This window comes from Cucurbita moschata, unplaced genomic scaffold (genome assembly GCF_002738365.1).
Source record: "Cucurbita moschata cultivar Rifu unplaced genomic scaffold, Cmos_1.0 Cmo_Scf00010, whole genome shotgun sequence".
Classification (NCBI taxonomy): Eukaryota; Viridiplantae; Streptophyta; class Magnoliopsida; order Cucurbitales; family Cucurbitaceae; genus Cucurbita; species Cucurbita moschata.
This window is the reverse complement of record NW_019268526.1, coordinates 2,480,714-2,507,900: the sequence shown is the minus strand read 5'-3', so window position 1 is coordinate 2,507,900 and position 27,187 is coordinate 2,480,714. Positions and strand designations below refer to the sequence as shown.

The 27,187-nt window shown below is 39.6% G+C and overlaps 6 protein-coding genes across 10 annotated transcripts; all 6 read left to right on the top strand.

The window, feature by feature from the left end:
• Window positions 1-1,298: 1,298 nt before the first annotated feature.
• On the top strand, window positions 1,299-3,148 carry LOC111448486 (nuclear transcription factor Y subunit B-3-like). Its single transcript, XM_023088130.1, has 2 exons — window positions 1,299-1,580; window positions 1,676-3,148. The coding sequence occupies exon 2, from the start codon at window positions 2,185-2,187 to the stop codon at window positions 2,788-2,790; it is 606 nt and encodes a 201-aa protein (XP_022943898.1). The 5' UTR covers window positions 1,299-1,580; window positions 1,676-2,184; the 3' UTR covers window positions 2,791-3,148.
• A 1,413-nt stretch (window positions 3,149-4,561) lies between these two features.
• Window positions 4,562-10,545, top strand: LOC111448474 (protein ACTIVITY OF BC1 COMPLEX KINASE 7, chloroplastic-like). 2 transcript variants are annotated; one of them, XM_023088109.1, is made up of 18 exons: window positions 4,570-4,699; window positions 5,269-5,854; window positions 5,976-6,119; window positions 6,259-6,384; window positions 6,522-6,609; window positions 6,848-6,941; window positions 7,484-7,577; window positions 7,745-7,799; window positions 7,952-8,043; window positions 8,165-8,335; window positions 8,941-8,997; window positions 9,076-9,159; window positions 9,252-9,336; window positions 9,462-9,523; window positions 9,644-9,715; window positions 9,779-9,883; window positions 9,958-10,099; window positions 10,172-10,545. In XM_023088109.1, the coding sequence occupies exons 2-18, from the start codon at window positions 5,282-5,284 to the stop codon at window positions 10,243-10,245; spliced, it is 2,118 nt and encodes a 705-aa protein (XP_022943877.1). In that variant the 5' UTR covers window positions 4,570-4,699; window positions 5,269-5,281; the 3' UTR covers window positions 10,246-10,545. The 2 variants fall into 2 exon arrangements, 1 of the variants encoding a protein (XP_022943877.1); XR_002711436.1 differs by lacking the exons at window positions 9,958-10,099; window positions 10,172-10,545 and having other exon boundaries at window positions 4,562-4,699; window positions 9,606-9,715; window positions 9,779-9,815.
• A 1,028-nt stretch (window positions 10,546-11,573) lies between these two features.
• On the top strand, window positions 11,574-14,620 carry LOC111448491 (RPM1-interacting protein 4-like). The gene is made up of 3 exons (XM_023088140.1): window positions 11,574-11,709; window positions 13,344-13,532; window positions 14,244-14,620. Exons 1-3 carry the CDS (start codon window positions 11,704-11,706, stop codon window positions 14,280-14,282), a joined length of 234 nt encoding a protein of 77 aa, XP_022943908.1. The 5' UTR covers window positions 11,574-11,703; the 3' UTR covers window positions 14,283-14,620.
• Window positions 14,621-15,040: 420 nt separating this feature from the next.
• LOC111448482 lies at window positions 15,041-19,832 on the top strand. The gene is made up of 6 exons (XM_023088125.1): window positions 15,041-15,626; window positions 15,715-15,860; window positions 17,803-17,971; window positions 18,928-19,026; window positions 19,297-19,379; window positions 19,479-19,832. The coding sequence occupies exons 1-6, from the start codon at window positions 15,231-15,233 to the stop codon at window positions 19,609-19,611; spliced, it is 1,026 nt and encodes a 341-aa protein (XP_022943893.1). The 5' UTR covers window positions 15,041-15,230; the 3' UTR covers window positions 19,612-19,832.
• Window positions 19,833-20,529: 697 nt separating this feature from the next.
• LOC111448481 (U-box domain-containing protein 45) lies at window positions 20,530-25,797 on the top strand. 4 transcript variants are annotated; one of them, XR_002711437.1, is made up of 3 exons: window positions 20,530-20,890; window positions 22,332-23,308; window positions 24,723-25,797. XR_002711437.1 is itself a non-coding variant. In XM_023088124.1 (3 exons), the coding sequence occupies exons 1-2, from the start codon at window positions 20,580-20,582 to the stop codon at window positions 23,104-23,106; spliced, it is 1,086 nt and encodes a 361-aa protein (XP_022943892.1). In that variant the 5' UTR covers window positions 20,530-20,579; the 3' UTR covers window positions 23,107-23,133; window positions 23,165-23,776. The 4 variants fall into 4 exon arrangements, 2 of the variants coding, with proteins under 2 accessions (XP_022943892.1, XP_022943890.1); XR_002711438.1 differs by lacking the exon at window positions 24,723-25,797 and adding an exon at window positions 23,413-23,776; XM_023088124.1 differs by lacking the exon at window positions 24,723-25,797 and having other exon boundaries at window positions 22,332-23,133; window positions 23,165-23,776.
• On the top strand, window positions 25,087-25,536 carry LOC111448616 (RING-H2 finger protein ATL18-like). The gene has a single exon (XM_023088298.1). It carries the CDS (start codon window positions 25,087-25,089, stop codon window positions 25,534-25,536), a length of 450 nt encoding a protein of 149 aa, XP_022944066.1.
• Window positions 25,798-27,187: the final 1,390 nt, after the last annotated feature.

Sequence of the window (27,187 nt, the reverse complement as noted above, 5' to 3'; positions counted from 1 at the left end):
TTTTTTTTTTTTTTTTTTTTTTTTGGTGTGTTCATCACTTTCTTATAAAATCTGGGTTCCTTCTGTTACAAACTTTGGATACTCTTTTTATTTTTTCTTTTTCTTTTTCTTTTTCCATCCATTAAAAAGCAATCTCTTTATTCTGTTTATAATTTCCTTTTATCTTCATTATAAAGTTATGGATCGTGCTCTTTTCGATATTCTTTAGACGGGGTTTTAATTATGTTCGAAAAGTTTCATTTTTACTATCTTAGACTTCAAAATTTTCTCTGGAAAAATTGGTTATAGTACGACTCACGTGTGAAACAAAATTAGAAGGTATATGTTACCTCAATTATTATATTTGTAACAACTTAAGGCTACCGCTAGCAATATTATCAGTTTTGGCCTGTTAGGTATTGTTATTTGGTGACTAGCTCTGGTCGAAATAGGGTTAGAGTATCTCTAAAGGCGTTTTAAAACACTGAGGATGACATGCCAAAACGGACCCAGTAGAATTGGTCAAATTTTGGATCATAGGTTTTTGGCCCAAAAGTAGAGCTAGGGAAGAGGGTTGTCTTGGACCGACCAATGCCTTTGATCTCGGCCGGCCTATGAAGAAATTAAATCTACATTTTATAAATATTTAAAATCTATATTTTATGTCAGTTGAATTATACTAATTTAAAAATCGAAACACTTAAAGCGTTAGACTTTACCTTAGCTACGACAAGATCCACCCGTCAAAACTATTCATCAACAAATATATAATAATAAAAAAAAAAGAGTATGTCTTATAATAATTATTCTATATATTCAACGATATCAACGTTGGACTTTTTAAAATTTATACTATAATTACTTAAAATAATAAAAGTAATTAAATTTGTGTCCAAATAAATTAATAATAATTCATTAAATTAATTAATGAATATAATTTTAAAAAAAGAAAAAAAAAGGAAAATAGTTAATTACAAATTTCCATTCAATAGCTTTAATTATTAGCACCACTCTATTGTGTGGTACTATACGAATTTTTAATTACTCTTTTACTTAGTGGTTTAATATCAACCTTAATTGGACCGACTTTTTAGTAAATAAATAATTATTTAATATTATTCTAACTCGTTATTATTAAATTATTTAATACTTTTGGTTTATTTATGATTTTTTTTATAATTCAAATATTATTTTATAAATTTAAAAAACACAATTAGTCTTTAGATAATAAACAAATAAAATTGAACAAAAAACTAATATAGGAGGCTACTTAAAACAAATACAAGATTATTAACAAATAGTCGCTTGCCACGTAGCAAAGTTTACACTGTTAGATCAACGCCGGTCCTCACCCAATCTAACGGTCCAAATATTTCCACGAAGTTTACTCTTATCGACAAATAAACGGCGAGAAAATGCAACACGTGCCGCTCCCGATTACATTATTAGCCCAAACGACCCGTCGGACTCTTAACAACTCACATTGTGCAGCAACCCTTCACCTGTTTTCTTGGAGTGTTTCTTCTCCGGCGGAGACTTTCTCGATTCTCTCTAATATTCGGAATTCCAATACCGGCTTTACGGCATCCGTACATATTCCGGTAATCCTTGATCGGAAAACAGAACTCTGCAAATATCATTCATCATCTCTCTCTATTAATGCAATTTGATTTTCTTGTTGTATCTTCAATTGCAGGATAATCGGGCGTTCTTTTCCGTTCGCGTCGCGGGCGTTGGACTCATCTAGTCTCTGACTATTATCTGATTCTTTTTCAATTCATGACCGAGTTTTCTTTTTCTTCTTTTAATTTCTGAGAATTTCTGGTAGGCGCGGAAGAAGAATTTTGCTGATGATAATCTGTTGTTTGTGATACGATACTGGAATCGTGGTTAGGCGTTTTAGGTCAATACAGCAGAGTTGAGCAATTCGATTTCTCTTCTTCCGTGTTTGTTTCTTTATTCTGTGGGAGAAAGAATCGTATCGGTCAATTTTTATAGCGAAAAGTGGAAAGGATTCCGTCTGTATTCTTTCCGTAACCTAAATTGATAATTGAAGAAAGTTTTTGGGACTATTCTTGTGAGAATGGATCGGGAGGAGAAAAGGTTCGTATCGTAGCTATACATCGTTGAAATCAAGTCTAATTTGAAAGCCCTAGGAGGAGGAAGTGGTTGAGATTGTGAAATTAGTGTGAGAGGCGTTTTGAAATGGCGGAATCGGATAACGAATCGGGAGGGCACAACAGCAACGCGAACAGCGAGCTGTCTGCGAAGGAGCAGGACAGATTCTTGCCGATAGCGAACGTGAGCAGGATCATGAAGAAGGCGTTACCAGCAAACGCGAAGATCTCAAAAGATGCAAAAGAAACGGTACAAGAGTGCGTGTCGGAGTTTATAAGCTTCATAACAGGAGAGGCGTCAGACAAGTGCCAGAGAGAGAAGAGGAAGACAATCAACGGCGACGATTTGCTGTGGGCCATGACGACGCTAGGATTCGAAGAGTATGTGGAACCGCTCAAGACTTATCTGCAGAAGTACAGGGAATTGGAAGGGGAAAAGAGCACTATGGGGAGACAGGGGGAGAAAGACGGTAGTGGTGGTGGTGGGCCCAGCGGCAGTGGTGCTAGTGGTGGAGTCAACTCTAGTACTGGTGGTGGTGGTGGTGTTGGCGGCGGTGGATTCAACGGAGTGGGTGGAATGTATGGTGGGATGATGATGATGGGGCATCATCAGGGAGGCGTTTATGGCAGTAGTGGTGGATATCATCACATGGGAATCGGCGGAGGGAAGGAAGGAAATAGTGGTTCCCGGTAGTGGAGGCGGCGGCGGTGGTGGCGGTGGTGGTGTCGTGGGACTGCTGGAAGGTCAAGCTAAGTGGCTGCTAGTTGGAACCTTTTAAAGGTTCTCTCAAACTTTATAGCATCATTGATGGATGACATTTTTAGGAAGCTGATAATAATTTTTCCCCCTCTCATTTCAGGTCTTTCTCTGGTCATTGTGAAAGTTGTGGAAAAACTACTTTATGGGTCTCTGTCAATTTTCTCTATTTTTCTTTTTTTCTCTTTGTAATTTGTGAATCTTTTGTGTAAGAGGGACGTGATAATACGATGCTTTTGTACAAGAGTAACCTCCGGCCCAATTATGCAAAATACACCGCCCAATTTCTCCTCCTCCTCGGCCCATGTTGATTCTCCAAGCCCAATCCCAAGCCCAAGCCCATCAACTTTTCGGTGCCCAACTGTCCGATGTCACTGGGATTTCCTTCTCTTGTTTTAACTTGGGCCCATATCTTTTCGATCCATTTTCCATAGACTGTTGCCGGAGTTGCCGCAGCCGCCGAAGATGTAGACGCGGCGGTGGTCGAGTGGTACCAATGGTGCGGCTGCCAGGACTTGCAGCCGGAGAGGAGTGTTAATCAATGTCGTTTAGCTTCTTGAGCTCTGAACTCCCGTAGCCGAAGTTAGTAAGTTAAATAATGGGTTGAGCTTGTTAAACAAACGCGATTCTCCACAATAGTATGATATTGTCCACTTTGAGTATAAGCTCCAAAATGCCGAAATGCTTTGCTTTGAGTTTCTCCGAAATGTCTTATACCATGGAGAGAGTATTCTTTGTTTATAAACTCATGATTTTTTCTCCTCGAATAAAGCACGCCTCCCCTTAATCGAGCCTTGACTCATTTTGAGTCTTAGTCATTTTTTACTGCCTTCGAGGAAGTTTGACTCTTTTTTCTTTTGGAGCCCTTTGTTCGACATTTGAGGATACACTATTGACACGACTAAGTTAGAGCATGACTCTGATACCATGTTAGACGAACACGACTCTCCACACAATTGTATGATATTTTCCACTTTGAGCATAAGCTTTCATGGCTTTGTTTTGGGCTTTCCAAGAGGCCTGGTACCAAGGGAGAGAGTATTATTAAATTAGTGGACTGAGACTTTCATCATCCAACACAGTAGATTTAGATTTAAGAATTTCGGTCAGTTAAAATCGAACATTTAAACTATTAATTTTAAAATAGAAGCTTCCTATTTTATTTTTTTAATAATATTAATCCACTAAATTCATTATATATATATTATGGATTGAACCAAAGAAAAAGACTTAAAATATTTGTTTGAAATTAAACGATATTAATTAGAATTTAGATAAAAAATAAAGTAACAACTTAATTTTTCATGACTTTATACAAACCTTCCAAAATTATGCATTGGCTTTCATGGACACAGATTAGCCCCACCCGGCACCCGTGCCGGCTCGCCTGAAATCACGGATTCATAGATGCCCACGACGGCTCCATTCCCAATTGGAAAAACGTTTTCTCCACGCTTTCTGTTTTCGTCAATAATGCCTCAATCCGCTCAACTACTATCTGCTGTGAAAAGAAATCAGAGTAGCAGTGAAGTTTCAATGGACTCCACCAGTGATCAACTCCAATACGCACCAAGAAACATAGAGGTCAGTTCGAACCCTACAGATTTTCCTTTCTGTTTTTGTCGTTAACCCATTTGATTATTAGACGCTCCCACCTGTTTTTAGTAGCTTGGACGCCGAGAATTCGAAACAACAGTGACACCCAGCACGTTTCCATCACATCTTTCTTGTTTTTTTCTTCCGTCTGCTAGAAACGTCTTACTTAACATTGCCCAAGTTCACTACATTTCCATATTTTTCTCTCAACCCCCAATTCGAGTTTAGATACATTGCTGTTCTAATCTGGGTCAGTTTCTGCTTGCTTCTGTTGATTTCTACTGAAATTTTTGGTATATTCACTCAATTTCGACTTGGGGTCTCTTTATTTTCTCGCAAAATTGCAGTGTGTGCTGAGTTCTGTTTATGGAATCATTGAAACAATTGAATGTTTGATCAAAAGAACATGTTCTAACAAAAGTAGTAAACGGAGATTCTTATTTTGGTGTTCCGTTCTTCTCTCGTGTTTTCTATTTGTTTTTGGATTTCAAACACGGGAGGTAGCGAATATATCACTTTGATTCTCTGTTTTTATACCTAAACCAGAGATTTCCCCATCGTTTGCATGATATTTAAACCTTCAGTTCTTTAATAGAATAGGTTTTTGTGATTAGTCAGCTGACCGTAGCTGGAGTTTCAGTTTCTTTGATTTCTGACCATTATTTTGCTAGAATGCTTTGAGCAGCCAAGAACTCTGTAATCCCAAAGAACAAATTCGCTTGTTTTTATGCTTTTTGTCTTTATATTTACGCTCCAGCTTAATCCATTTGACAAGCTAGAGATGGCTATTGACCATAATTTTCGTTTTCCTATTTTCAGGCACTATACTTGGATGGCGGCAACACTGGCTTCCCACAGCTGTTATCGCCGCGAAGGGAGTTTAAATGAGGGGAAAGGGAAACAAGGCTATGATCTATGTTTTTCAAGATCAATTTCACTTCATACATTCAATAAGATTGAGAGATCAATTTGGAGTCCTCCAAATTCTCAACATTTCAGAGTTCGAAATGAAATGCAACAGAATACATCGCTCCCAAGGTTAAGAGCTAATGGAAGAGCTGTTAAGATGGTACCTATAAATGAAGTAGTGAAAAAGAGAGCTGTATCTGCCAATAAAGTGGAGAACATAAATGGTAAAAAGCAAGTTATCAACGGGGCAAATGTAGTTAAGCGCAGCCCGTCTCCGCCATTGGTTAAGAGAACAAATGTTACAGACTCAAAGAAGCTCCCACCAATTGAGGGTCTTAAGGTTTTGCCCTCAGACGAGGGTTTCAGTTGGGCTAATGAAAATTATAACTCTTTCCAAAGGAGTATAGATGTTTGGAGTTTCATCATTTCCTTACGGGTTCGTGTTTTCTTAGAAAATACAAAATGGACGTATGCTGGAGGCTTTGAAGATAAGCAGGTTAAATACTTTCCTCTAGTCATAGTTATGTTCTGCACTACCTCACTTTTTGTTAGTTTTTCGGTTTCTAGACTAGAATGTTGTATTTTTCTTTAATTCGATCGTCACACTTCCCATCCAGAAAAAAAGAAGGAAAAAGACTGCCTCTTGGTTGCGGGAGCGTGTGCTGCAGCTCGGCCCCACTTTTATAAAGCTTGGACAGCTCTCCTCAACAAGGTCAGATCTGTTTCCACGTGAGTATGTGGACGAGCTTGCTAAGTTACAGGTATCTCATTGGTATTTACTATTTTAATCGAGTTCCTGAACGCCTATAGCCTCACGCTCACGGGGATGTTCAGATATTGAAATTACAGGATGGTTGATGTCTCTGCTGAAGATTTTTGTTTCTGACAATGTATAATTAGGATAAAGTCCCTGCATTCTCTCCAAAGAAAGCAAGAGGGTTCATTGAGAGTGAACTGGGCGCCCCCATCGATACATTGTTCAAAGAATTCGAGGACCGTCCTATTGCTGCTGCAAGTCTTGGCCAGGTGCTCGTTTCATTTCAATTTAAAAGAAACATGCAAAAAGTGAAAGTTACTTGCATTTAGATCAAGTCTAGTTCTTTCTTACATATATATCTCTACTTGTACACATTCACCATTGATTCGGATAATATCGTCTTTAGGTCCATCGTGCAATACTGCATAACGGAGAGAGGGTGATCGTAAAAGTTCAAAGACCTGGTCTCAAGAAGCTCTTCGACATTGATCTACGTAAGAATTGATTTTTAATGAGGTTCCTTGGGGATAGAACAAGCTAGTTAATACTTTTGAACTGATTCGACCGACGCTGCTGCTTATTTTGGACATGTTTGGTCATAGAATCTTATAACTTTGTGATTGGCCATATGATCTGGAAAGTTAGTGTTGATTAGGTTCTGGTTTGTTAAGTTTGAGACGTTTCATTGACGTTACATATTGAGTTATACTGTTGTTTATACTCCATCAACAGGGAATTTGAAGCTAATTGCAGAGTATTTTCAAAGAAGTGAAACCTTTGGTGGTGCTTCAAGAGACTGGATTGGTATCTATGAAGAATGTGCTACGTAAGTAGTTGATATCATTAACAGCTATCTTTCATTGTTATAAAATGAAATGTTTTTATTGGAGGCCGCACATCTGTTTGAATGCATTTGGTTCTGTAACATATTCTTAAATATAAGGACAATATTATTTCGGAATGGCTAAGATATGACAATTTATGGCCCCGTGGTTAGTGGTTCGTGACGACGAATGTAAATAATAAATAGTTTAGAGAGAGTAGGTTCAAATTACAGTGGTCATGTTAACTAAACGTAGTTGGGTCAAACAGTTGTCTTGTGAGAACGGTCAAGGTGCATGCAATGACTTATAAGATCGAAGATATGACCATCACGAAAATTATCCTCCAAACAATAGCTTCTTCCATTTTAGCTGGACTTTATGACCATTCATGTTTCGTTATTCGCACCTGCTAATAAGATGACCCCATGTCAATGTTCATCATGAATTGTTTGTGTATAAACGACGTGTCGATTTTCTTCATTAAACGAGGTTGATTACGATGTTTCCATTAATTTCTGACTCGTGATCTGTTTCCTGGTTGCAGGATTTTGTATCAAGAAATTGACTACATAAATGAAGGCAAAAATGCCGATAGATTTCGCAGGGATTTTCGTAATATAAAGTGGGTTCGAGTACCTGTACGTCCCTTCATCCAGAACACGAAGTATTTTTTTCGATTCTTATCTAAGAGAACTAAAATTTGCTAAATAATCTATAAAGTCAACCTACAAATCTTGTCTAAATAATCTTCCTTTTCCTATATTTCTTTATTATTATTGTTTTTCTAAAGCACTCTTTTTTTTAGCTCGTCTTTTGGGACTACACAGCTTTGAAGGTTTTGACTTTAGAGTATGTACCAGGTTTGACCCCGAGCAACGCGTTTTTTCAATAATACATTACAATCTACATTATGGCTGACCCCGAGCAATGCTTTCTTTCAATAATACATTACAATCTACATTATGGCATGCTGCAGTGTTACTTAAAAACGACATCGCTATCTTATGTACAGGGGTTAAGATAAACCAGCTGCATGTTCTGGATTCACGTGGCTTTAATCGCTCTCGAATTTCATCACATGCCATTGAAGCTTACTTAATTCAGGTCAGCGCTGTGAGTCGGATTTAATGATGTTTTGTTTTTTTGCACGTCTTCCACGTTAAGAGTCGACTAATTAGAGGATCGTCCCGTATTAATTAAGTGATGCACTTCTCTAATCTTTCAGATATTGAAGACTGGTTTCTTTCATGCTGATCCTCATCCGGGAAATCTTGCTATTGATGTGGATGAAGCAATCATATATTATGATTTTGGTATGATGGGGGAAATCAAATCCTTCACTAGAGAGCGGCTGCTCGATCTGTTCTATGCGGTTTATGAGAAAGATGCAAAAAAGGTTTACATTTCTTTAATATCAAATGATTTTGACTTTTCTGCTGTCCTATCTTGTTACCAACGTCGCAAACCGCCCGGTGTCCGGTTCTGATACCACTTGTAATAGCCCAAGCCTACCGCTAGCTGATATTGTCCTCTTTGGACTTTCCCTTTCGGGTTTCCCCTCAAAGTTTTTTAAATGCGCTGCTAGGAAAAGTTTTCCACACCCTTATAAAGAATGCTTCGTTCCTTTCTCCAATCGATGTGGGATCTCACAATCCACCCCCCTTCGGGACCCAACGTCTTCACTGGCAAACCGCCCGGTGTCGGGCTCTGATACCATTTATAACAGCCAAGCCCACCACTGGTAGATATTGTCCTCTTTAGGCCTTTTTAAAACGCATCTAGGGAGGTTTCCACACTTTTATAAAAAAATGTTTCGTTCCCCTCTCCAACCGACGTGGGATCTCACAATTATAGTAAAACCGACGTGGGATCTGACAGTTATAGTAAAAGGGATGCAAACCATACTTATATCATGTGATTTGATTAATTGGAATGCTGCAAATTGGTTGATGCATCTGTTGTTATGGTATTACTTTTGCTGACAATGGCACAACAATGCAGGTTATGCAAAGGCTCATCGATCTCGAAGCACTTCAGCCGACAGGAGACATGTCATCGGTATTCACCGTATAGATCGAATATAAATCTACAAACTATTTTATTTATGGTCCATCATTTTGAAAATTCTGTATTTAGGTGAGGAGATCCATTCAATTCTTCTTGGACAATCAATTGAGCCAGTCACCAGACCAGCAGCAGACTCTAGCAGCAATCGGCGAGGTACGCGAACATTCGGTTTAGCAAATGCCAAATGCTTGGTTCTGTCACATTTCGTATCATCTTTTATAAACTCGAGCATGGGCGTGTGGCAGGATTTATTTGCAATAGCTCAAGATCAACCTTTTCGATTCCCTTCCACCTTTACCTTTGTTTTGAGGGCATTTTCTACCCTTGAAGGTTCATCTCACTCTCTTATGCTTTAATACTGAAGTTGAAACCATTGTTTCATATTTTCAAAAGAATGACCAAATTCGACTAGACAAAGCGTCTTCTCTCAACTGAGGAATCAAATGTTGTTTCAGGTATAGGCTACATGCTCGACCCAGATTTTTCGTTCGTGAAGATCGCTGCACCATATGCACAGGTTCGTTGTGTCGTTTTTTAATAATTTTAGTTTATAGTGTTATCAAATGATCCATTCACTGTTCTTTTGGTTATCCATGAAGGTTTTTCTAGTTATGTCTGTAAAAACTGAGATGTGCAGGAGCTTTTAGAGTTAAAAAAGGAGCGAAGCGGAACACAACTTGTGCAGGAGATAAGAAAACAAGCCAATGATGTACATAACTTTCTTTGAGTTTTCTCTTTATAGAGTGCAACTTCTTACAAAATACTGTTTCAGGCAAGAACATCCACCATTTCCATGCCATACAGAGTCCAAAAAATAGAGGAATTCGTACAACAGCTCGAGTCAGGGGACTTAAAGCTTCGAGTCCGAGTGCTAGAGGTACATATTTAATACGAGATCCTTGAATTAACTATGATTTCACTTCTAAAAACTCTGCAATATTCCATTGTTAGTCTGAAAGAGCAGCAAGGAAAGCAACAGTACTTCAGATGACAACGATGTACACCGTGATGGGCGGTACCCTTTTGAACCTCGGTATCACCCTGATCTCTCAAGGCAACCAAGCTGTTGCAGGTGGATCGTTCGTCGGAGCAGGTGAGTTCTTTTTCAATGGCGTAAGTTCAGTTTTGAAGTTCAAATTTCACCTCGACTGCTCGTGAAATGCAGGAGTTTTTATGGTGCTCGTTGTTCGTGGTATACGAAGGGTTAAATGGCTTGACAAATTAGAGAAAATGATCTGAGTTTTGACCCTCGAAACGTCGTCAACTTTTTCGTATATATTCAATAACCATTCATTAGAAACTCTGCTACACAATCCATACAAGAAGCATGTAAGTATAGAAGTCTTTTTTCTCTATTTATTTGCTAGAGCAAAAGCTTATTTGGATGACAGAAAAACAAGGCAGTTTAGAGAAGACGCTGCTGGTGTATACCTGGTTTTAGTCCTTAGAACAATGACCTTCATTATAAATGAATTGTATTCTTTACTGTATATTTGATCCGATCCAGGCCCCGTTACGTGTTGTGGGCTTAGGCTGTTACGATTACGTGTTACAAATCGTAATCGGTATTAAATATTGAATCATATTAATGATAGGCACCATTGGAGGCCCGCACGAGTTGTGGGATGTTCTCCATGTTCAGGAGGGGGCCTGATTTAGGTGCATAAATGTGTATGGCAACATTTGTGCATTATGTTGGCTGGTTGGTTTGTAGACAGTTTGATTGGCTTGCTGGGTTGGGCTGTCGGGCCGAGACGTTTTCTTTCTGAATGTGCAGTGTATGGGTCAAGGCTCGTCGGAACCTCTAAAATAAATATACATTATTTTACTCTTAACGCGTAGGAGTATATAGTCCTCATTCAATTATAATTTAAATCATAGGCAAATATGGCTTCGTTTTTTTGTATTAAATCTTTCAAAATGCTTCGATTAGCTTCAAATGCTCGATGTCTACAACATGAACAAATAAGAAGATAAGGTCAATAATTTACTTCATAATCGTGCAATCATTATACTAAAAATCTAAGCTCACCACTAGTAAATATTGTCCACTTTAGCCTATTATATACCTTGACCATTTGTAACCGTCTAAACTCATCGTTAGTAAATATTGTCGGTTTTGACTCATTACTTAACAAGACTATGATATCATTTGTAACAGTTCAAGCTCTTCGTTAATAAATATTGTCCATTTTGGTGTGTTACATAACTTGGCTATGGTATTATTTGTAACAGCTCTACTCACTACAATTAAATATTGTCCACTTTAGTCCGTTACGTATAGCCGTAAAAAACGTCTATACTTTTCTGACTCATTTTGGATCCCCCTCTCCGTACATAAGTTGAATGAATATTTAAAATGAAACTTGATTTGAAAACTTTGCAACGTGATGAAAGAAAGTGAGAATAAAAAGGAAATGTTCGAAGAGAGAAAGAGGTTGAATTTAAAAGTTCTTGTCTTTCATTCATCGTCTGGGCGTTGGCGATTGGGATTTGAACAGCTGGAAGTAGCAGACACCGTTAAACGTCCTTCGAAGCTGCGTAGACTAAGGGCCCCGCTTTCCACTTCTATAATATCCCATTACCCAACTCCTTCTCTTGTCCTACTCCCACGCCCCCTCTTCTCTCTCAATCAACCATACACTCCTTTACCTTCAAAATCCATCATCGCCACCATCTTCTCGTCGAACCCCACTCATGGCGGTAAGAAATCCACTCACACCCAAGTTTCTTTCATCGCTAATCTCTTGTAACTTGCCCCAGATTTTGATTTCAGGGCTTGTTCGTTCTTGAGTTCGAGCTTTTTTATTTGATTGTTAAAGGGGTTTTGAAATATTGGAGGGTTTTATGAAATGAATCTGGTTCTTCTGGTTCTGTATTTACTACCTTTGTTGATTGCTTTTGCCTTTGTGCCCACACCCACTTTCTTTGTTGTTGAAGTGTTTACAAGGGTTTAGCCCTTTCTGCATGGTTTTTTTAGTTTGCTAATTTTAGATGGGCTTTTCTCTTGATCAGTTTTCTTAAACGTTTATGCTGAAGAAAAATTTGGAGGGTTCTTGTTTCTTTGGCATTCTATGACAAATATGTGTAAATTACAGACAAACACGAAATCCCCAACATATATCGTTTGATTTGGTGTTAAAGTTGAGCTCTGGATGTTTTTTTTTTTGTTTGTTTCCTATGATCTGCCAAATGTCTTACAGCTAGTTGATAGTCTCAGTTAAGAATCATCGAGGATTAGATGAAATCTCATGTACGGTTCTATCGAGTGCGTTGTATTTAGGTTGGTAAGCTTTGTATGATGAATGTTGAATCTAACTTCCTTGGATGATCTGAAGTGTTGCTTCATGAAGGCTTTCAGTTTCTCCTCTGTCTTTACCATGCTCTACTGAAGTTTTTCTAGATGTTTCTGATATTCGATTGGGCAATTCTCGATTGTTTCGAGATTGTCTCGCCATTGCGTTGGCTCTTCATATCATGAGGTTGGGTAGCTGCAAGGTGTTGGTTAATTTAGGGAATCCGCTTTGATTATAAATCTTGATGGACGGCTGATGAGTTTTCTGTATGTCTGTTTTTGTTTTGGATAAGAGAGGATTTATTGAATTGTAACCATGCTCTTACATTGGTAAAGTTATAGATGTAATAGCCCAATCCCACCGCTAGCCGATATTGTTCTCTTTGAGCTTTCCCTTTCAAACTTTCCCTCAAGGTTTTTAAAACGCGTCTGCTACGGAGAGGTTTCCATACTCTTGTAAAGAATGCTTTGTTCTCCTCTCCAACCGATGTGGGATCTCACAATCCACCTCCCTTCTGGGCCAGCATCCTCGTTGGCACTTGTTCCCTTCTCCGATTGATGTGGGACTCCCCAATCCACCCCCCTAGCCTCAATGTCCTTACCGACACACTGCCTCGTGTTCACCCCCTTTTAGGGCTCAACCTCCTCGCTGGCACATCGCTTAGTGCGTGCCTCTGATACTATTTGTAATAGCTTAGGCCCACTGTTAGCAGATATTGTCTTCTTTGGGCTTTTCCTTTCGGGTTTTTCCTCAAGGTTTCTAAAACGCGTCTGCTTGGGAGAGATTTCCGCACCTTTAGAAAGAATGTTTCATTCTCCTTCCCAACCGATGTGAGATCTCACAATAGACGTTAGACCCAAGAAGAGGGGAGAAGATCTCAACCTTCATACCTTAGTAACTTATTTGACTATTCTTACTTAGATTCTTACTTCCCTTGTGCCTCAATATTGAAGCACCTTACTCAATTAGCTGCAACTAAGTATACATTTCTAGTATATTGCCATGAAATGACTGCCATCCTTGAGTTTGTTGATTCTTCAGGAAAAAGGCAGTAGCAGTCCGTTGCCGAAATTCGGCGAATGGGATGTGAACGACCCTGCATCTGCTGAGGGATTCACAGTAATCTTCAATAAAGCCAGGAATGAGAAAAAGGCTGGTGGCATGCCTGACTCTCCAGCAAAGGATGACCCCACATACAAGAATGGTTCTGTTCTTGGAAAGCCTCAACCTGTAAGTTCTTTGCAGCCAAATGTTATTGAATCTCTTCGTTTAGTTTTGTGAGTACTGAGGATCAGAAGCTATGCTTGTTTAGACCTGTTGGCAAATGTGTATTTCTAGATTCCACATCCTCTGCTAACTCCACACTCTTAGCATATTCTAGTAGTCATTGGAGCTGAGATATAAATTTAACGTGAGATTCCACGTTGGTTGGAGAGGGGAATGAAATATTTTTTATAAAGATGTAGAAACCTCTCCCTAGCAGACGCGTTTTAAAACCGTGAGGCTCATGACGATACGTAACGGGTTAAAGCGGACAATATCTACTAGCAGTGAGCTTGAGTTGTTACAAATGGTATCAGAGCCCGACACTAGGCGGTGTGCTAGTGAGGACGTTGGGCTCTCAAGGGGATGGATTGTGAGATCTCACATTGGTTGAAAAGGGAAACGAAGCATTCCTTATAAGGGTGTGGAAACCTCTGCCTAGTAGACGAGTTTTAAAACATTGAGGGGAAACCCAGAAGAGAAAGTCCAAAGTACATTTAAATGACCAAATTCTCTTGTCTTGGCACCTAAACCTTTTGCATTTATGGTTTATTTAGTGTAAATTATTACTGATAGAGCCATTGTTGTAAATACACCATGTTGTTCAAACACCTTTCAATTCATATATTACAAGTAGAACACTGCTATTTTCTCATGATTTCACGTTGGGATTTGCAGAAAAAATGGTTTTGCTGCTTGCAAGCTGCAGAATCGTGAGGCTTTTCGGATCGATGAACGGAGTTCAGCAGAATCAACACACTGACTTTTATCTCTTGAAGATTGAAGCTGCTGCATTTAGAATGTGTTTATGGATAATGCTGAACTCCTTGGGGTTTGGGGATGAAGATGATTAATCATCATTGTGTTGTTATGTTGTTCCTTCTGCATAAATGGCAACTATTAGAGATTGTTGCTTATCATCTTCCCTCCTCCCTGCTGCCCTCTTGTTGTGAAATGATGCTCTGATCCTCTTTGTTCACACTTTTTCTTGCCTTAATGATTTCAAATGTCTCTCTTCTCTGTGATCATAAATTTTATGCAATGGGTTGTTCATATCCTCCCTCCATCCTGCCTCACCAGATAGGCTCCAGCAGTTCTTGTACCTTTATCACTTAAAATTTTCATCTTGGTTATCTTAGTTTTGGTTTTTCTGAACAATTTTTCTCTTAAAATCTTCAAAAACTGTGTGATCATAGCATTTTAATTTATTTTATTGGTTCATTTAGAGTGAAAAATGAAAATTTAACTAATAAAACGTAAGATCCCTCGGAGATGTGAGGGAAACATTTCTAATTCGGGTATTCGTGTGTGACTATGTGAGGGAAACATTTCTAATTCGGGTATTCGCGTGTGACTATGAAGTTGATGGCGATATATAATGGATAGATAATATTTACTTGTTTGATTTATTAATTAACAACTTGGTTTGATTTATTTTTTGAAGTGTTTATAAACAATTATTTTATACTTGAAAGAATTGGCTCTCAGTCAGAAATGAATGTGTGGTTCGACACTTGTTTTTCTATAATCAAGTTCAAGTCGGCCATGAATTGGTGACGGAAAAAGCTTCGGATTCTTATGTTTCTTCATCCGCTCCCGCCACCGTTCTAAAACCCACAAAACTTGTCGCCAATTCCTAATCAAAATCCAAATCCAAATTCAAACATGATACCCAATATCAATCTTATCTCCTGCAACTCTTTCTCACCGTCTCCTCCTTCAAGATTTTCAAAGCTTGGAATTCTCCATAAAACCCAAACTCGAAACCCCCAAATCATCCCCTTCAAGTATTCGACATCGGTCTGCCCCCGCATCAACACTCGTCGAGATTCAAGCTACAGAAAAGTGGGTCTGCTCCAAAAATGGCGGAGTGCATCGGGAACTCAGAATGCGGGTGACCCAGTTGGGGAAAAAGCGACGCCGGTGGAAAGTGAGCGCGGCGGTAGCAGCGGCGGCGGGAATGGTGGGGAGGGAAGAGACTGGACGACTTCGATTTTACTGTTTGTATTGTGGGCTGGTCTTATGTTTTATGTGTTCATTCTCGCTCCAAATCAGACTCCGGTAATTACTTGATTGCCTTCTTCTTGTCTGTATGTTTGCTGTAATGCATATGCATCAAATGCTTATATGTTTGCCTGAATATTTGCAGTCAACGGACTTGTATTTCTTGAAGAAGCTTCTGAACTTGAAAAATGACGATGGTTTCAAAATGAATGAAGTGCTTGTCTCTCTTTGGTATATTATGGGGTTGTGGCCCCTTATCTACAGCATGCTGCTGCTTCCTTCTGGTAGAAGGTACCTTCATCTTCTTCCCCCAAATTTGGAATTCATTCATTCTGAGAATGTTTGAGCTACTGAGTTGATTGAACGCTTAAGCCTTTTATTTCCATGTCCAGCTTTTGGAGTTGATAATGAGTATCATAGATTGTAGTTGGGTAGCCTACATGTTAAGTGATTCAAGCTTTTTTCTCCAATGGAGTCTCCAATGGAGTGTTTGAGATTATTAGCAAATCTTACATGTCATCTATCTCAGGAGAGTAGAACGAAACATTCCTTACAAAGGTGTGGAAACTTCTCCCTAGTAGACGCGTTTTAAAACCTTGAGGGGAAGCCCTTGAAGGGAAAATCGAAAGAGGACAATATCTGCTAGCGGTTGGTTTGTGTTGTTACAAATGGTATTAGAGCTCGACACCGGACGGTGTGCCAGCGAGGATGCTGGGTGTCACGGTCCTATATTCTTGACCGTGCGGCGTCGTGATCTATACACGCTCACGACTAGCCTTAAGGGGAATTAAGCCCCATATATATTTTTCGCCCCGGCTTTGTGGCTTCGTCGAACCTTAGGCGAGGTTTGTCTTCGCCAATCGAACATCGCTTGTGCGGAATCCAAGCTTGTCCAACCACACACACCGCCTGTGCGTGTATGTTCAATCGTCTGCGACACATCCGACTTGCCTCTACGCTAGGCCAACTCATTCGGGCCAAGGTCTCTCAATACAACGTCGCATCTCGTCTTGCCATCTCGATCCCCATCGACGGGGTCCATATGTCTTGACGCCATCCCAAGTCTCGGGATGTCGTCGGCCATCGTAACTCGTTCGGTCATGCCATCGAGAATGGGCCCGCGTGTCGTTCATCTCATCGGGACTTTCCGAACATCCATCCATCCGGGTTCTATCGAGGCATAGGCCCTCCCGTGCCCATGCCGAGTCATTTATGGATATCGTACCGGATAGCGGGTGTATGTAGCAACCTCCAACACGCGGGCTAGGGCGCAATACCGGCACACCTGTGCCGTCCGGTACTGTCCTTCAAAAACCCATTTCAAAGGAAGTCGCCCCGAGACACTCGTCTCGGCACGCTCGCCCACACTGTGACACACATATGTGCCACAGGGTAGCTTACTTAGGCCACAGGGTAGCTTACTTAGGCCACAGGGCCCAGGGGTGGTGGAGAGCTAACACCATGGTACCCCTATAGTACATTTTGAGCCATTTTCATTCTATTAGGAGTAGACATGATTTTCGTGAGGTGTCATACGGTGTCGTGCATTGTCCGTCCAATGTCCGATTGACACCAAACTTGGCGAGCATTCATATTTCATATGGACGGACTTAACTCCCGAACCGCATGACCAAATTCCTTCTGAAACCTCGACTTTTGAGGTTAAGGCCCGGGGCCCTACCCGGCCCTTCAACAAGCCTATCTTGTCCTTCATGTCTATGCTGATGTCTCTGTTATGCTTGTGTCTCAATATGTCTTCAATGCCCACTTTGCGTGGTGGTGTGTTGGATGATGCATCGTCCTCCTCGATCGCATCATGGCATTCTTCTACGTTGGCCCGCATATGGCCGGATGGGCGTCTCTTGAGGGACGCCCCTTTTCTTGTCATGGCGTGAGGGTCACAACCTACTCTCTTCATAGTAAGGTTGTGACACTGGGCTCTTGTGAGATCCCACATTGGTTGGAGAGGGGAACGAAGCATTCCTTATAAGGGTGTGCAAACCTCTCCCTAGTAGATGCGTTTTAAAATCTTGAGGGGAAGCCCTTAAATGGAAAACCCAAAGAGGACAATATCTGCTAATGGTGCTAACGGTGCGTATGGGCTGTTACATCATCGGCCTCGATGCAGTGTGTGGTTAGCTTTAATCTGATGGTTACATGTAGCTTAAATAGATTTTAGACTTCCAGTTCAATTCAAATTGCATCAGAGTGACATAATTTCTTGCAAGTGCAGTTCAAACAGCAATGTTCCTGTCTGGCCTTTCCTAGGACTGTCTTTCTTTTTGGGTGCTTATGGTCTTCTTCCATATTTTGTACTTTGGAAGCCGCCGCCGCCCCCCGTTGAGGAAGATGAGCTCGAGAGATGGCCTTTGAATTTTCTCGAGTCGAAATTTACTGCTGGGGTATGGTAAATTCTTCCCCTTACCATGAATGTATCTGGAAGAAGATTGTGATGGTGCTCTCTTTATCTTTACCGTTGGCATAGCCAAATATTATTTTCAGAACCATCTCATGTTGAAACTAGTTTTGAAGAAACGTTGAAGACAGTAGCATAGCCACTATCTTTTCTGAAATCTGACCCTTTCTTCGCAATAAAAGTATCATCACGTAAGATCCCACATCGATTGGAGAGGGGAACGAAACATTTCTTATAATGGTGTGGAAACCTCTCCCTAATGAACGCATTTTAAAATCTTGAGGGGAATCCCAGAAGGGAAAGCTCAAAGAAGACAATATCTGCTAGTGGTAGGCTTGAGTTGGTACAAATGGTATTAGGGCTAGACACCGGATGGTGTGCCAACGAGGACGTTGGGTTCTCAAGGGGTAGATTGTGAGATCCCACGTCGGTTGGAGAGGAGAACGAAACATTTCTTATAAGAGTGTGGAAACCTCTTTCCAACGGTCTCAAGGGGGGTAGATTGTGAGATACCACGTCGGTTAGAGAGGGGGAACGAAACATTTCTTATAAGAGTATGGAAACCTCTCCCCAATGAACGCATTTTAAAACCTTGAGGGGAAGTTCAGAAGGGAAAGCCCAAAGAGGACAATATTTGCTAGCGGTGGGCTTGGGCTGGTACAAATGTTATTAGAGCCAGACATTGGGGATTGTGCCAACAAGGACGCTGGGCTCTCAAAGGGGGTGGATTGTGATATCCCACATTGGTTGGAGAGGAAAACGAAACATTCCTCATAAGGGTGTGGAAACCTCTCCCTAATAGACGCGTTTTAGAATTTTGAGAAGAAGCTCGGAAGGGAAAGTCCAAAGAGAACAATATCTGCTAGCGGTGGGCTTGAGCACACATCACTATTTTGCCCCAACCGTTCGATTAAAAATGAAAATTAACCAGGTTGGAATCAGATAACATTTGCTGCAGGACTAGGCTTATTATTCTATGCTGGATTAGCTGGTGAGAGTGCGTGGAAGGAATTCTATCAGTACTTCAGAGAAAGCAGATTTGTAAGTCTAGCAGTTTGTTTTTGGCATACTGTTATAGTTTTTTGCACCATGTCTTCATGTCTGTGGTGGGTACTCGCTATCTCGCGCTACCTATCGATTGTGTCGTTAAAACGCTTGATTTGTAGACTAGTTGAAGAACATTTTCTTGCTGCTGCTACTCCTGGAATCTGATTGATGATCAATAGTTTTGGTGTTTAGATATTTATATGAACTTTCTATCATTGCAACGTCATATAGCCTAACCTCGATCCCGAAACGTTGTTGATGCAGATCCATGCTACGAGCATTGATTTCATGCTGTTATCTTCATTTGCTCCATTTTGGGTTTACAATGACATGTCTGCTCGAAAATGGTTCGATTACCATCTTGTTCTAATCCTTCTTCCTTATTCAATTCTATGTTAGCCTTTTGGACATTAATGTTTCATATCATTGCAATGAACTCATTTCAGGTATGACCAAGGTTCTTGGCTTCTTCCATTTTCGTTGGTGCCGTTCTTGGGTCCTGCCTTGTATCTCGTCCTACGACCAATGCCAACGACGACTCCCGTTCCACTCGACCGTGCTGCTTCTGAACCGAAATGATCTTGGAAAAGTGAACTGCAAAAAGGAAACTTGGCTGTAATGGTGGAAAGTAGCTTCCAGGTAAAGGGAGAAGTTTTGTACTTCACACACGGTAGATTAGGAAACAGGGACGTGAAATGATTTGTGTTGTTATGTTATTATGTTTATGGCACAATATATTATTCTTCCAAGAGGGTTGATGTTGGCCATTCCATCCATATATTGTTCGGTTTGGCTTGCTACGTATCGCTGTCAGCCTCACGGTTTTAAAACACGTTTGCTAGAGAGAGGTTTCCACACCCTTATAAGAAATGTTTCGTTCCTCTTTCTAACCGACATGGGATCTCACAATCCACTCCCTTGAGGGCCAACGTCCTCGCTAGCGCAATGCCCACTGTCTAACACTGATACCATTTGCAACAGCCTAAACCCATTGCTAATAGATATTTTCTCCTTCAGTTTGGTATCGCTGTTATTCTCATGGTTTTAAAACACGTATGCTAGGGAGGAGTTTCTACACACTTATAATAATACTTCGCTCCCCTCTTCAACTGATGGGAGATCTCACAATCCACCCCCTCAAGGGCCTAGCATTCTCGTTGGCACACTGTTCGGTGTCTAGCTTTGATACCATTTGTAATAGTCCAAGTCTACTATTAATAGATATTGTCAGTTTTGGTTTCTTGTCATCAGCCTCATAATTAAAAACCATTAATTTTAGAACACCTCATCTACTTAATTAATATTATTATACTCGAAACAGTTCGAACATCTGAATTCTCAATATACGTCTATACTGGTTGTGTAGGAATCCTTGGTCACTCCTCAAGTAATATTTTAATCAATAAAATAAAATAAATTCGTAAGTTAATATTCTTATTATAAGAATTTGGTATTTCATATCCCAAAAAAAGATGTTAATAAATATAATAGGGGAGAGACAGAGTGAACGGGAGAGAGTTTCAGAGAGAGTGTGGCGTCGGAAGAGGATGAAGCAAGAGGGGAGAGAAGAACAGGAAGATGAGATCGTGTTCGACAGAGACTCAGAGACTTCGAATCATAAAAAGCAGATTTTGATCTTTCAGCTTTCTCAAAGGCTAATCCATGGCGACCTTCTCTCCCGAATCGAAGCTGCCAAAGATTTGAGGAAGCTCGCCCGTAAGTCTTCCCCCAAGTCCCGCTCCAACCTCGGCGCTTCCAGTCTGATTCAACCCCTTGTTTGCATGCTTCTCTCTCCCAATCTTGATGCCCGTGAAGCCTCTCTTCTTGCCCTCCTCAATCTCGCTTCCCGCAATGAACGGTTTGTCCATCTCCTTCCATTTCTTCTCGCGCTAGTGTTTGATTTACATGCCCGTAGTTGTTCTAATTTACTCATGATTTCGAGCTGCCTGGTTGTTAATCTCTGTTTTTTTTTCCCTTGGTTTTGTTTTGCTATTTCAAAATCCTTTCACTCGACTGTTCGTTCATGACCTTTTGTAGAAATCCCTTTAGTTGTATAAAATCAAGGCCTCACAGCACAAACCTGATTTATACTCTGATACTGAACTTCTCGTCTTTTCTATTTCCCCTTTAATTTCTTGCCCAGGAAATTTTGATATAGATGCAGTAAGCAGCAGCGAGCTTGGTTTTGATTTTAGAATGCCGTTCTTGACGCCTTAGTTTTGTATTCAGGATTTACTAGTCCAGTTGGAAGGATGAGTAGAAGGATGAGTAGACTCTATTGAAGATTGTTGGGAGAGGAGTCCCACATTGATTGATCAATCAAGGAGTTGATCATGAGTTTATAAGTAAGGAATACATCTCCATTGGTATGAGACCTTTTGGGGAAACCAAAAGCAAAGTCATGAGAGCTAATGCTCAAAGTGGATAATATCATACCATTGTGGAGGTTTGTTATTCCTAACATGATATCAGAGCCATGCCCTTAATTTAGCCATATCAATAGAGTTCTCAAATGTCGAACAAAGGGACTCAAGTGTCAAACAAAGGGTGTACTTTGTTCGAGGGTCCAGAGAAGGAGTCGAACCTCAATTAAGGGGAGACTGTTCGAGGGCTCCATAGGCCTTAGGAGAGGCTCTGTAGTGTACTTTGTTCGAGGGGAGGGGTGTTGAAGATTGTTGGGAGAGGAGTCCCACATCAACTAATTAAGGGATTGATCATGAGTTTATAAGTAAGGAATACATCTCCATTGGTATGAGGCTTTTTGGGAAAACCAAAAGCAAAGCCATGAGAGCTAATGCTCAAAGTGAATAATATCATACCATTGTGGAGATTCGTGATTCCTAACCGACTGTTCACTCGCTTGTTAAACTTATTCCTAGGGCGATGAAAGTTATGAACGTTGTTGTTTTGTAGTTGGGATCAAACTATCAACATTAAGAATGATAATGGGTATTTTATCCTCTGAGCTATACCCGGATTTTCGTTAGGATGTGCATGTTTAGACTTAAGTTTTGGTTTACTTAGATTTTAATTGCTACATTTTGTAGATTTGGTCAAACAAATTTCGTCAAGACTTTTGTTCTCTCTCATGTAACTTTGTGTTATTTGAAGGAAGAACCATTTGGGGGCTATGGCTTCTAAACTAATCATAAGAACTCTTGCCTAACATGCTAATTGAATAGGCAGTTCTATGAGCTATAGCTCATAAGCTGATTCTCTTCTTAGCTTCAGTTTTATGTCTCATACAGCTGAATCTACCACATTGTTTCACATCATTCCTATTATTTCTTTACTATCAGGAACAAGATAAAAATAGTTGCAGCTGGTGCTATTCCCCCGCTTCTAGAGCTGCTGAAATTCCAAAACCTTAGTTTGAGGGAACTAGCCACTGCAGCAATCCTGACCTTGTCGGCTGCTGCTTCGAATAAACCGGTCATCTTGTCAGCTGGTGCAACATCTCTTCTGGTTCAGATTCTCATTTCTGGAAGTGTTCAAGCTAAAGTTGATGCAGTGACAGCTCTATACTACTTATCTGCCTGCACTGAAAACGAGAATTGCCCAATGATGCTTGATCCAGGAGCAGTTGCCCCTCTAATTGATCTCCTCAAAGAATGCAAGAAGCATTCGAAGTTTGCCGAAAAAACTACATCCCTCCTTCAGATCATTTCGAACTCAGATGAAGGGCGAACTGCAATCTCCAATTCAGATGGCGGAATACTAACTTTAGTACAGACAGTTGAAGATGGATCTCTTGTGAGCACAGAGAATGCAGTGGGAGTTTTGCTTTCCATGTGCCAGAGTTGCCGTGAGACATACCGCGAACCCATCTTGAAAGAAGGTGCAATCCCTGGCCTTTTGAGACTCACAGTAGAGGGCACAGCTGAAGCACAAGATAGAGCTCGCAGGCTTCTGGATTTGCTTAGAGATTCTCCTCAGGAAAAGAGAATGAGCTCAACAGATCTGGAGAGAATTGCCTACAAAATCGCTGCTGAAGTTGACGGCGTAGGACAAGCAGCCGAAACTGCCAAAAGATTAATGCAGGAAATGGTTCAGAGGAGATTAAACACTGCATAAACCGCTCACTCGCTCCGTTTTGTACATTTTCTTTGATGTCTTCTTGACATTCCACTCACTTCTTCTTCTTCTTCTTCTTCCAGGAGGTACAAGTCTTGGGAGATGGCTTGAAATTTCACTTCTAAATATTAGGATCTGGTTTGGCCATTCTCTGCTACTTGGATTTTCACTGAAGGAAGTAGCAACTCCCATTGCTGATGAGGTTAGAAACATTATTAGTTGATTGTATATTTTGACTCTGATCTTCTTCGTACATAAAGATTATCATTTTGTACATGAACATCTCTTCTGATATCATTTTCTTAGGCTCTGGGAACTGTTGAGTTAAATTCTGATCAGCCTTTTCAATTTCAGCTTCCCAGGTTTGTTCCACATGCCTAGAGTATGCAATCTTTAATAATATAGGGCTATTGACCATTCTAAGTAAAGCCTTGTGGGCTAAATATTCAAACCTTTTGTTGATTGTAGGCTATGATTTATGAAATTACCAACAGTTTTAGTTTTAGTCTCGATCTTCATAAGTTTGAAGTTATCCACACTCTATAAATTAACTCAACCATGAGAACAAGCTTCCTCCCATTCAGACAAATGGTAAGAATTTTGGGGTACTTGGGGAACCATGTAAGGAGCTTCCTCTCTAATATTTTTGAAGTAAACCCAGTTTTCAGAGTCGATTTCTTTATGCTTACCTTCAAGCCATTTGCACTTTGGGAACATTTCTTGGATGTTTTTTTGGTCGAACCCTTTATTTCGGAAGAATCGTAGGTTATGTTAGGATGGTTAGGAGAAGAGTCACACGTTGGCTAACTAAGAGGAAGATCATGTGTTTATAAGTAAAGACGAAGTCAAGAGAGTTTATTTTCAAAGTGGATAGAATCATATCATTGTTGAGAGTCGTGGTTCCTAACATGGTATCTGAGTCATGTTTTTTAACTTAGACATGTGAATAGAATCCTGAAATGTTGAACAATGAGTGTACTTTGTTACCCTTTGTTCGAAGGTTAACAATATCATACCATTAGGCCTAATAGAGTATTGTCCAATTACAAGACAAAAAACAAAACACACATAATCGATAAGAGAAAGCTCGACTCATACCTTCTCTCAACTTTCAACAATAAAAGACGGGAAAAAAAAAATCTTATTAGTCTTACTAGTCCAACTTATAGAACGATAAGTTCACGAGCTTCAAAAACGAAATAAGATTCTCATCTTTGAATTCAACTCGAAAGTAAAAAATAACCCATATATTTTTTGGTACATCATAATCACGACAGTTATGACGGTGACAATTATAATGTTTCATAAATGTGATATAAAAAATAATTTATGAATGTGGATAAGACACTTATCGCTATCATTGAATATCAATTATTAAACTCAAAATATAAAATTATAATGAAATTTCTCATTTAACAACGGTATATGAAGATGCATAATTTTTTGCACTATTATTCCGTTCTTCTAAAACTAGATTTGGTTGAACGGAATAACCCGACCTATTATAAATATAAAAAATAAAAAATTTAGACAGCTACTCATTTAAAAGAATTTTTCTTTAATGTTTTTTTAAATAAAATGAAAAAAATGTAGAGGTATTTTTTTTGGGCCGGAAGAAAACGTCTGAGCCTGAAAATAAATTGAAGGCATGGGAAGCTTTTCTGGTTCCTGTAAGCAATCGCCGCCGGCCGCCCATCGTCTCCCCGCCGGAATCATCGCTCGACGTGAAGAGAAGTTGAACAATTCGAAAGTCGATGAACAGAAGAACAATATATAATACATCCTTCTTCTTCAATCGCGAAGAACCTCCACTTGAAAGTGAAAGGATTTGGCCCACGCCTTCCCCCAAAAGTCAGACTCCACAGACCTTCACCTCCAATAATTTAATGGCGGAATCGACGACTTAATCTTCCTCTTCACTCCTTCAATCTCTTATAAACTCTGCTCTCTCCTTCAATCTCCTTCAATCACAGCACCGCCATGTTAGGTTTAATTTTTCTCAATTCGCGTATTGGACTCGCCATCATTTTCTTCAACACTTTCGTATGGATCCCGTTGTTTCGTGTCAAGGAAGCGATTCTCGGTGTCGCTAGTGTTTTCCGCCTCGTATCCTTACCAGAAATGGACAGCTCCCGCGGCGGAACTCTGCTGGTGAGAAGATACGAAGAGTTGCAGAGGAGCGATGATCGAGCGGAAGAGGAGGAGATGTGCTCCATCTGTTTGACGGAATTCGCGAGAGAAGATTCCGTGTGCAAATTGCCGGACTGTGCGCACGTTTTTCACTTCGATTGCATCGAGAAATGGCATGAGAGGAATCGCTTCACTTGTCCTCTCTGTAGATGCTTCTTCAACATCGAGAAACACCATGAGAAGAAGCTCCGCTTCGTTGTTCCAGATAATCCTTCCTCCCTTTATTATTTCTTGCAGTGATTTCTTCTTTTCTTTTCGTTTTTCCATATCGATTGTTCTACTGTATATTGATTTCGGATTTGGAAATTGCTGTAGAATTTCCAGTTCTTTTGTGTAAAAATCTTTGTTCTCTGAACTTCGGAACGGATTTCTCTGTAAATGCAACGATTTCCTTTCCGGGAAGGTTAACCAGAAAATCAAGGAACGGTTCTTCCTGGGATTGAAATTATTTGGAAATTCTTCTGGAACTCTTGTTCATTAATAATCAGTATCATCTATGCTAATATTTTTTCATTTTTTGGAGTACGATTTATAAATATGAAATTTACAAAATGATTGGATTGAATGATGAACGAGGATAAAAACAATTAAGGGGAAGATACTTAATCTATGAGTTTTTAGTATAGTTTCAAAATAACACTTTTTTCGGTGGACTTTCGGATAATTCTTTCATGTAGCTTGAAAAGGAAATACATCTTTAGTATCGTCAAATGAATGTATTTGTAGGAAAGTCTCGTAGTGGCTGATCCCCAAAAAATGGAAAAAGATTGAAAATCGCCAACAATTGGTCGAACAGGAAGAATAGGAAAGAAAAGAGTTTTTTCCATAGTGAAACACAACATTGGATAAGGGACGTCTTTGTTCATTCATCGGCATTACCAACCAATCTAGACTCTTGAAACACAACATTGGATCCGAGACGTCTTTGTTCATTCATCGGCATTACCGACCAATCTAGGCTCTTCGAGAGTAAATAATAGGATAGACTATAGCCTTTACTTTCTATTGTTTTAGTCGGTACAGTGAATAAGAAAGAATCAGCTATTTGAAAAACCTTACTCGGGTAAGAGTAAACGAGTTTTTTAAAGCCTATAGACATAAGATTCTCGACAAGAAAGGAGCGAGACCTTGTTTACAATTCAATTAGGTTCGAAATTTAACTCAAATTTGGGAACCGAACTCATTTTCTCTTTAGATTAATGCATAGATGATCTAACCCGACGCTCTTATAATATTATTAAGACTTTTTCTTTATAAAAAAAAAATTATTGAGACTTAATTATATAATTTGTTTCAAATGTCAATGCATGAACTCAATTTCTCAAACCCTAATAAAAGCCATCGCCCTCTAATTTGACCAATTCAAGTGGATATTCAAATGTTGGTAATTTTATGATTAATTATTTGTTCATTGGATTAGTTTAGTTGCAAAATATAATTAAATATACCAATGAACCGAGAGATTATAAATTAATTATGAGTCTAAATTATAATTTATTAAAGTAATTGAAACTATATTTTTCAACCCTTATATTTATTTTCTCCCTCTCCAAATATTTTAAGAAGCAAATATATTAAATTTCTTGTGAAAAAAGCAACCTTTTTAGAGATACTTTAGTTGTCAGCAGAAAATGACTTCCTTTTCATTGTGATTCCTATAAGAATTTGACAGCAAATCCAATATGTTCAGACATCTTCTGTTCATAATGTTCATTCTTGAACAGCAACCTTCAAAGAAATGACATTTGATTCAGATGGTTAAAACAAGACAAGAGGAAGAAGTTTAGAAGTTCAAAAGAATATTGAAACGGTTTAAGCTCGATGCTAATAGATATTATCCTCTTTAAACTTTCTCTTTCGAGCTTTCCCTCAAAATAGGGAGACGTTTCCA